The sequence below is a fragment of the Eriocheir sinensis genome, chromosome 15, assembly GCF_024679095.1.
Source record: "Eriocheir sinensis breed Jianghai 21 chromosome 15, ASM2467909v1, whole genome shotgun sequence".
Lineage (NCBI taxonomy): Eukaryota > Metazoa > Arthropoda > Malacostraca > Decapoda > Varunidae > Eriocheir > Eriocheir sinensis.
This window is the reverse complement of record NC_066523.1, coordinates 15,643,736-15,653,735: the sequence shown is the minus strand read 5'-3', so window position 1 is coordinate 15,653,735 and position 10,000 is coordinate 15,643,736. Positions and strand designations below refer to the sequence as shown.

The 10,000-nt window shown below is 46.4% G+C and overlaps 1 protein-coding gene across 2 annotated transcripts in view; it reads right to left on the bottom strand.

Annotated features, from left to right (window-relative positions):
* The window catches only part of LOC126998950 (uncharacterized), a 204,955-nt gene that overhangs the window by 97,888 nt on the left and 97,067 nt on the right, over window positions 1-10,000 (bottom strand). For both annotated transcript variants that reach the window (XM_050861241.1, XM_050861242.1), the window contains exon 3: window positions 2,984-3,018. In XM_050861241.1, the coding sequence (XP_050717198.1) occupies window positions 2,984-3,018 (35 nt within the window). The remainder of the gene's footprint in view (window positions 1-2,983; window positions 3,019-10,000) is intronic.

The following is a 10,000-nucleotide window of genomic DNA, read 5'->3' as shown; positions in this document are numbered from 1 at the left end:
TTAGGTATTAAGAGCATAGTGGAGCGTACCTGCATAACATCGAGAGAAAGTGAAAGTGTAAATCAATATAGGGAGAGAGAGAGAGAGAGAGAGAGAGAGAATAGCGTAAGGGTCGGTGGGTGGGTGCGGAGATGGTGCGGATGGATGAGGTGGTTGGGTAGTGGACAGGTAGATGAAAAGGTAGTTGGGAAAGAATATGGTAGAAGGCAGATAGGTGGGTAAGCAGGTAGTAGGTGGAAAAGTAGATGGGTAGAAAGGACAGGTGGATTGGTAGCTAGATGACGAGGTGGTTAGTGATTAGGGTAGATGTGGAAAGGGAAGTTGGGTAGGTAGTTAGGTAGTGAATAAGTGGAAAGGAAAGCTAGGTGGATAAGTAGATGGTGGTTAGTGAGTAAGGTGGATATGGAAGACTAAGTTGGATAGGTATAGGTAAGTGGGTAGAGTGAGCAGGTGGGTAAGTATATAGACGGGCAGACTGAGTAAGTGAGTAGAGTGGGTAGAGTGATTAGGTGGGTAGGTATACAGGTGGGCAGACTGAGTAAGTGAGTAGAGTGAGTAGGAGAGTAGGTAGATAGGTAGGTAGAGTGAGAAGGTGGGGTGGAGGCTCAGGTAGGAGGGAGTGTTTGCATGATGAAGTGTTCCTTTAAGCTCGAGTACTCGCTGACCTTTGAACTTTGAACTCGCCCCGTTAAATATTTTGGTAATGCTGTATATTTTTAAGGCGTGTCAAAGATATTCCTGGGAGCTATTCTAACGCTGACTGACACTTTTTCCTTATTTTCCTTTCTCTTGCTTTTTTTCCTTCCATTTTTTTCTCTCTATTTGCTTCTCCCCCTCTCTTTGTCTTTTCTTTTCCTTCCTCTTTCATTAATTACTTTCCATCTTTTCCATTTCTTATTTTCGCTCTCGTTTAATTTCTCGTTTCCTTTTTTCTTTGTCTTTCTTTTTTCCTCTCTCTTTTATTCGTTCCTCTCCTTGTCTTCCATTCCTTTCTTTTTTTACCCTCACGCTTAATGTCTCCTTTTCTTTATTTTCTTTGCCACTGCTCATTAATCTATCTATATCCACCTATCTGTCTGTCTATCTATTCATTCTTTAATCATTATCATAACTTGCTCTACCCCCTTCGATATTTTCACCTTTTCTTCTGCTTTTCTGTCTGTCTCTTACACCAACACACACACACACACACACACATACACAATAAAGTACATCTACACCGACACCTCCACCTCCACACACATACACAGCACCCTCCCTCCCTACACGCAACTTCACTTCCATCACACACACAGAGTAGCCCGATACACCCGATTCCCACCCCGTAACGTGCAAGGTAGCCGGAGTTACAGCGAGGCCCCAGCGCGTATCTTTCAGCAAAACACATCCCTCGGGCGAATCCAACCCCGAGGACGTCAATCTTTATAGGCAGGGAAAGCAGATATATAGACCAATAAGTTTTCGCGTGGTTACTGCCTGGGAAGGAGGAGGAGGAGGAGGAGGAGGAGGAGGAGGGAGGCTTTGCAGGGGATAATCTTCGCCTCAGTGAAAGTTGAGGAAGAAGGAAGCGGCTATATGGTCCTCCGCTGACGGCCTTTTCGTGGTTCATATAGCGCTACAGTTTTCGTCCTCTGACATTTCCTCTATTCCTCTTCGTTTTTCCTACGCTTATTCATCATCCTTCTTCTTACTCCTCCCTTCCTCCCTCTCTTTTTCTACTTTTTGTTTCTTTTCTTCCCTGCATATACAGTTACTTCTGCCATACATCTTTTCCTGCCGTCTCCTTCCTCTTTCTCCTTTTCTTCTATGTTCTTTCTTCTCCCACCTATTTCTTCTTTTTGTTTCCTTCCTTTCTTTCATTTTCTTCTTTTTGTTCTCCCTTCTCCCATCCCATCTACGATTTCTTCTTCTTAGTAACTTTTCCTGTCCTTTTCTTCCTCCCTTTCCTTTTTATCGTTGTTCTTCTTTCTCTAATCGCATCTACATTTACTTCCTCTTCCCGTATTTTCCTTACGTTTCCATCCTTTCTCTCTTTTTTTCTCTGTCCTTCCTTTTCCCATCGCATCTACACTCACTTCCTCCTCCCATCTTTCCCATCCCTTTCCTTCCTCAACTTTTCTCCTGTTTCACCTCGCTTCCTTTCTGCTTTTCCACGCCCTTCACCAACAAGCCGATACACAACATTATACACACGATTACTAAGTCTATTTTGGCCTTCTGCACTCGGGAACGCCATAACACCTTGCCTGACGACCAACTCTCGGGCGTCAGGAAGAGGAATGAGGATACGAAAATAAGGATGTTACCCTCCTCATACCCGAAAACGTCGACTTGTTATAAACGATTACCTTGAACATCTAAACAGGCACACCGTCGACTTGGGAACATATTATATGGTTCTTGTATCCACTGACTGCCAAAACCGTCGACTTAAAAATGAATATGAAGTTCTTTTTACCTATTGTCAGTGTTCTTCAAGGTTCTCGTACTGTGGCCATTTTTATAATTACCCTCACGACTAATTTGTAGGACCTAGAAGTAAGAATATGTATACAGCTACTTCCTACCCTTTCTCGTCTGGTAATTACTTATCTATCATGCATTTGTGAGGTGGCGAAATATGCTGTAGCCTGTTTAGAGAACCAAGAATTTAACACTCAAACCGTAGACATGAAAGCAGTCCAATCAACCCACAAGATGACGCAGCAAGCAAAGACTTTCCTCCATTCTACCGATTCGCCGCCAGCACCGTTTATTTATTATTTTTTTTAGCTTTTCTTATGTTTCTGACGCTTCTTTTGTGCGTATAGGTGATCATGGAGGTCCTTGATTGTTGGTTCTATCTAGTTTATAAGACTTCGGGTCGGGGTGCCTAAAAATACATTGCTTACAAATATACTGACTAGAAATAGACTGTTTATGAATAGAACGCGGCATGAGAGGCTTTAAAGAGGGAACTCCTGACTCGGCACACTTTACTTACTGTTTGTGAAGAGGAGCGCCGATACCATCCGAGCACTGAAAAGATAAAGATAGAAGTGAGATGAGTGTATTTTCGGGGTGTGCAGATATCGGTATTCCGTTAAGTAGGTTCCAATAGAATAACAAAAAGAAAATAGCGGTGTGTATAAAGGCAAAGCTTATATTATATCAGAGCGTATCTTGGCGGTCTGCAGTTCATGTTTCCCCGGAGCTAACATGAAGGGGCTCACAACACGTCCTCCTCCTCCTCCTCCTCCTTCTGCTCCACCTGCTTCACTTTTTTCTCTCCTCCGCCTTTCGTCCGACCAGAAGAAGCATCCACAAGAAGAGTGAGGCTGGCCCGAGATAGGAAAGGAGAGGAGAGAAGAGAAAAGGGTACAGGGTGTTGAGAGGAAAGGAGAGAGGCATAGGGAAGAGATACTTAAATGAGAGGGAAGGCGGGAGGGAGGGAGGAAGCAATATATGAGAGGTAAGGAAGGGAAGAAGGGAAGGGATAGATAGATAGATAGATAGACAGATAGAGAGATAGAGAGAAAGTGAGAGAATAAGGAGGGTAGGATAAGGAAGACGAAGATAAAGAAACTGGACATATTATAGAGCAGAAATGAAGGGATGAGAAAAAAATAACGTAGATAAAAGAAAAGAAGAAAGTCAGGCAGGATTAAAAGTGGGAATATAAAGAACCAGAACTCGAAAACAAGGCGAATTACGACCCAAGTTATAAAGAATTGGACTCTCTCTTAAGTACACGTAATTAAGAGAAATCATAAATATATTCGAAAAGTTGGTGGAGTAAACTTCATGGGTTAATTAGCGTGATTTAGCTGTGCGTGCGTGCGTGTGCGTGTGTGTGTGTGTGTGTGTGTGTGTGTGTGTGTGTGTGTGTGTGTGTGTGTGTGTGTGTGTAATTTATATTAACGCACACAGGCATGACCACCCATAATAAAGTAATACCAGGCATGCATGTTAAGTGTGTACGTATGTGTGTGTGCAGGCATGTGTGTATACGAGCTTGTGCTGAGTGGGCGCATTAGCCGCGACGGACGCTGACGACGTGCCGCTAATCAGTATCCAGGCGCCGCGCTGAGCTTTTAATGCAGCGTGACAAGCTGTACGAAGCTGACATACCTGGCTAACTGGGAGGCTGGCGGACCGGCAAGGTGGCTGGATAAATGGCTGCGTGAATGGATGAAAGAATGGATAAGATACTAACTAACTGGTTGGAGGGCTCGTTAACAGACTTGATGAATTGATAAATGGATGAATAACTAACTGACTGACAGGCTGGATGGAGGATTAGCGGGCGGGCTGGCTGACTGAATGAATGACTGAATGAAGGGATGACTGACTGACTGGATTGATGGATGGATGGCTTTATGAACGACTGGCTGGTTGGAGGGATGACTAGCTGGCTGGGTAGATGCGGTGGCGGCAGAGGTGATGGTAGTGAGGGTGGGGGCATGACATGTTGACGGTGATAACATCTGAGCAGTGGTGACGGAGGTGCAGTTGTTAGCAGAAAACCTGACCATGTTCCCACCTGATGGCCGAAGTTGCAATGGGATCAGGGAAAAGAAGGAAAGTTTAAAGTGGGATCAGAAGAACATATAGTGTGATCAGAGGAAAAATAAGGACAGTAGAATCAGAAAAAAAGTCTAGTGGGATCATAAGTAAGTATAGTGGGATCGGAAGAAAAGAGGGGAGAGTAAGATCAGAAGAATAAAAGTCTAGTGGGATCATAAGTAAAAAATTCAGTGGCATCAAGAAAAAAATAAGATAAACAACATCGATGGTAAAGCTGATAAAACAAAGAAAGTGTTGCCAATGCCGAGATTCTTGCACGTAAAGGCCATATCGTCCAAGATAATGCAGGGAAGTGTTACCATCGCGCTGAGTTATGCATCCTCCGCCCCACATAAAGGAGAGTGCCCGCCCGCGCCTGCCGCCAGACCAGGGAGGAGTGCCGTGTCTGGCCGAGCCGCGCCGTGCCTGGACCGCCAAGCACCCCCCACTGCCCGGCAACACTGGCGGGGAGCGTTCGACCCCCGCCGGCCATTACCGAGAAGCTGCTCACGCCTGCCTCGCCTACTTGCCCCCCATCGTCCTCCCTCCCTCCTTTTCTTCATTCCTCCAGCCGTCTGTCCTTTTTGTCTGTCTGGTTGCCTCTCTGTGTCTCCCTTCTTCCCCTCCTCTCCCTATCTTCTCTCCACTGTCCGTCTGCATCGCTATTTCCTTCTCTCCCTCTCATATTTCCCTCTCCTTCCTTTGCCTATCTCCCTCCTACCCCTCCTCTCCCTATCTTCTCTCCACTGTCCGTCTGCATCGCTATTTCCTTCTCTCCCTCTCATATTTCCCTCTCCTTCCTTTGCCTATCTCCCTCCTACCCCTCCTCTCCCTATCTTCTCTCCACTGTCCGTCTGCATCGCTATTTCCTTCTCTCCCTCTCATACTTCCCTCTCCTTCCTTTGCCTCTCCTACCCCTCCTCTCCCTATCTTCTCTCCACGTCCGTCTACGTCGCTAAGTTACTTCTCTCCCTCTCATCTTTCCCTCTCCTTCCTTTTCCTATCTCCCTCCTTCCCCTCCTCTCCCTATATTCTCTCCACTATCCGTCTGCATCGCTAGGTTCCTTCTCTCCTTCCCAGCTTTTCCTCTCCCTTCCCTTTCCCTCATCCCTCGCGCTCTCTGCCTATCTTGCTTGCTGATCTTCCCTTCCTCTTTCTTGCTTTATGTCTGTCTTTCCTGGCTCCCTCGTCTCTTTCCCCTCCTTACCTTCTCCCCGTTGTCCGTCTGCCTCGCTAGCTTCCTTCTCTCCCTCCCACCTTTCCCTCTCCCGTCCCTTTCACTCAACCCTCCAACTCTCTGCCTATCTTCCCTTCCTCTCCCTCCCGCCTGCCGTCTTACCTACCTTCCCTACTTACCTCCTTTCTTCCTTTCCCCACTCGCTCTTCTTCCCTCCTTCCTACCCCCCATCTACCTGCCTCGCCTACCTAGCCTGTTGCCTTCCCTCCCTCTCTGGCGAGCTGGGTTGCAGGAGCGCCTAACACCACCAATACCACCAACTCCTCCAACACCTTCCCCCGCCACCCTTCCTCCGCCGTCCCGTCCCGTCCCTTCCCTTCCCGCCCCGCCATGGCCGACTAATAATTAGCTTCCATATTGGACGAGAATAACAAGCAGGCTGGGGAATCGCGGCTTAAAGATATTTGGCTTTTCTTATGCGCGGCCGCTTCGCCTCCTGTGCGCGAACCCTCTCACTGCATGGGCGGCCTTGGCATTCATGCATTCGCGATGTGGCGGCGAAAGTTCATGTACAGCGGAGAAGACGAAACACTGCGGCGACGGACAACTCAACCGAGATTTGATTGATTTATTGATCTTCCTGTTTTTTTTTCGTCATTCCGACCTGCCGAGGGGAATATCAGTACGTTTCTGTAATCAGATATTACTTAATCAATCCATTACCTCGCCTTACCTTACTTACAGAAGGAAGTAACAAATATTCTTTACCAAAACTAATATTACCTTTCGGCGTATTTCTGTGTCTTTATTTACTTAGGTATTTATTTATTTATATTGCGGGCACTTAAATTACTTCTTCACTTGTGTTGCGGACAATTTAGTTATTCATTGTTTTGTATTGTGAACTCTTTACTAATTCATTCCTTTCAGCTGCGAATATTCATTCATGATTCTGTTTTGACCCTGATACCGTGAAAAATATTCATTTCAAGAAAACTGGACAACAGATTTGTTAATATCTGAGACAACAGAGATGGAGTGAGTGAAACACATAACGTACTCGTATATATGCCTCTGGGCCATCATAGTATACCTTCTCCAGTCTTTTGCAAGTATTATAAAGCGAGAATAGGGAGCAATGGTTTATACAAAAATACTGAGGGACTCTGAACAGTCTTGGGCAAAAACTGCAAAAGGTCAACTATGCCACCCGGGTCACCACACTAAGCCTTCCCCAGGCCTTTGCAGCTACAATGCTCTGAATGATACATTGGGAGGTTTTGAAGGTTCTTGGACAAGGGTTCTAGGACACAGTAACAACTATGGCGTCCGGGTCACTTCAGTATACTCTTCCCAGGCCTGAACAAGTAGAATGATGCGATGATTCTGATTAACTCTGAAGTTTCTTGTAAAAAATCAACGTAAAATAAGTAAACGCCATCAGCTACGCCGTGCGGATGACCACAAAATGCTGCTCCCAACCTTTGCGGACACTAAAAAATTCTGACTCTGACATAAAAAGTCCAGGACAAGTCAACTCCATCATCAGCGTCACCAAAATTTACCCTCCGCAAGCCTTTCCGGGTATGATGACGCAAGGATACTGAAGGATTTTAGAGGCTCGGGCAAAAACAAAAAACAAATCCAGGACAAAGTCAGCTCCATCATCAGCCTCGCCACAATTTACCTTCACCAAGCCTTTCCACGTGTAATGACGCAAGGATACTGAGAGATTTTTGAAGACTCGGGCAAAAATTCCGCGATTATTTTCCTGAGCTGGATAAGAGTTCATGTGTTGCAGCGGCGGCGCGGGTGCAACATGGCAGTCGTGTCGGTACGAATGACGCTCCAAAAGTTAAGAGCCGAAGAGGAGTGTCGAGAGGAAAAGAGACTCCACATAATATCTTTTACTCTCCTGACCTTGGGCAAGCACTCGTGTGTATCTCAGCGGCAGGGCGGACAAGAATTTAAGGGCACTCTCAAGTTTCCACAAGATAACCCTTAGAAGTTTTGGAGCGTCGAGAGAAAGCCCCATACACTATTTATTTACCGTCCTGACCTGGGGCAAGCAGTGGTGTGTATTACAGAGGGGACGGCGACAAGGGTAGATGGAGAGGCTCAAGTTTCAAAGACAAAAGAATACTTAAGAGCCTTGGACGCTAGAGGGAAAGACACAGACATTATATATTTACCTTTCTAACCCGGGTCGAGCAGTGGTGTGTGTTAAGAGGGGCAGCACGGACAATCTCAAGTTTCAAAGACAAAGGAATACTCAACAGTCTCGAAAGAAAGACTCCTCACAATATATACTTTCCTGACCCGGAGCAAGCAGAGGTAGAGTGTAAAACAGCGGCATCGAGGGCATGACTGTGAAAGGCAATGTCGAACTCCATTTACATAAGCATGGCACAAAATTCTGGAGCATCTGATGGGGCGAAGTCTAACCTACAAGCTCTTTTATCTGATCTTGACCAAACTCTTGTGTATTACAGGAACAGCGAGAACAAGAACGTAAGATTCATTAACTCGAGTACAGCACAGAACTTTTGGAGACTATGGGACTTAAATAATCACCCTACAAGCATTTTCATGTGGCCTTTCGCAAAAAATAACTTCTGGATTGCAACAGGGGCGGTCGAGGTGGGCGGTTGAAGGTGAACTAGTGGGGTGTTGTGTGTTTAGAGGAGGGTGGCGACCGCGCGGACAGGTGGAAGGAGGCATAGTTAATGGGTGTGCGGATGGAAGGTGTGTTAAGCGGATTGGTATGTGAGTGGATGAAGCTTGTACGTACAGTGGGTGATTGATGGTGGACGGGAGTGCAGGTGAGAAGTCGGTAATGGATTGCGTAAGGGAGAGACAGGAAGAAGTGGGTAGAGAATGAGTGTACATGTGGAGAAGCTAAGAAGTGGATAGAAGATGAGTCTGCATGTGGAGAAGCTGAAAAGTGGATAGAAGATGAGTTTGCATGTGGAGAAGCTAAGAATTGGGTAGAAGATGAGTCTGGATGTGGAGAAGCTAAGTGCGCAAGGGAAGGAAGGAGCACTCATGGGCAGAAGATGAGTCTGGATGTGGAGAAGCTAAGTGTGTAAGGGAAGGAAGGAGCACTCATGGGTAGAAGATGAGTCTGGATGTGGAGAAGCTAAGTGTGTAAGGGAAGGAAGGAGCACTCATGGGTAGAAGATGAGTCTGGATGTGGAGAAGCTAAGTGCGTAAGGGAAGGAAGGAGCACTCATGGGTAGAAGATGAGTCTGGATGTGGAGAAGCTAAGTGCGCAAGGGAAGGAAGGAGCACTCATGGGTAGAAGATGAGTCTGGATGTGGAGAAGCTAAGTGCGCAAGGGAAGGAAGGAGCACTCAGTAGATCCTCCAGTATCCTCACGTATAACCAGGTCCTGCATCGACTGACGACCCTCCAGGCATCGCTTCGCCGGGTCAGTCCTGCCAGTGACGACCTGCATTATGCACCGCCATCGACCCTGACTCCCAAACACTCCCATATTTTCCCGGGCAGGCATTAGCAGCCCTCAAGGTGCGCCCCACATCACTAAACCTTTGCGCTTTAAGTCCCTTGCCCTTCACCCTTTCCTCTTTACCCTCATCATCTTTCCTTCACATCAGTAGTTCGTATTTACAGAGACGGTGCTCCTTTCCCTCCATCCCTTCCTCTTTACCATCATCATCTTTCCTTTATATCAGTAGTTTTAGGCATATTCAGGGACGGAGCCATTTCCCTTCACCCCCTTCCTCTTTACCCTCATCGTCTTCCTCCTGTATCAGTAGTTTTGAAATTTTTTAGAGACGGTGCTCCTTTCCCTGCGCCCTTTCCCATTTACCTTCACCATCTTTCCTTTATAATAGTAGTTCTAAGCATATTCGGAGATGGAGCCATTTCCTTTCACCCCCTCCTCTTAACCCTCGTCTTTCTCCTGTATTAGTAGGTTTAAACATTTTTGAGACGATGCTCCTTCCCTTGCACCCCTTTCTCTTTAACTTTATCATCTTTCCTTTATTCCAAGTATTTTCAGAGACGAAGCCCTTTCCCTCGACCTCCTCCTCTTCCTCTTTACCCTTATCGTCTTCTTCCTGGATTCATAGCTTTAAACATTATTAGATACTCCATTCCCTCCATTCTTTCTTCTTTATCCGCACCGTCTGTCCTTTCTATCAGTAGTTCTACGGCTTAGTCTTTGCAGAGAAGCCCTTTCCCTCCACCCCTTCCTCTTTACCCTCATCGTCTTTCCCCTGCGTCAGTACACTAAACCTTTTCAGTGGCGCGGCC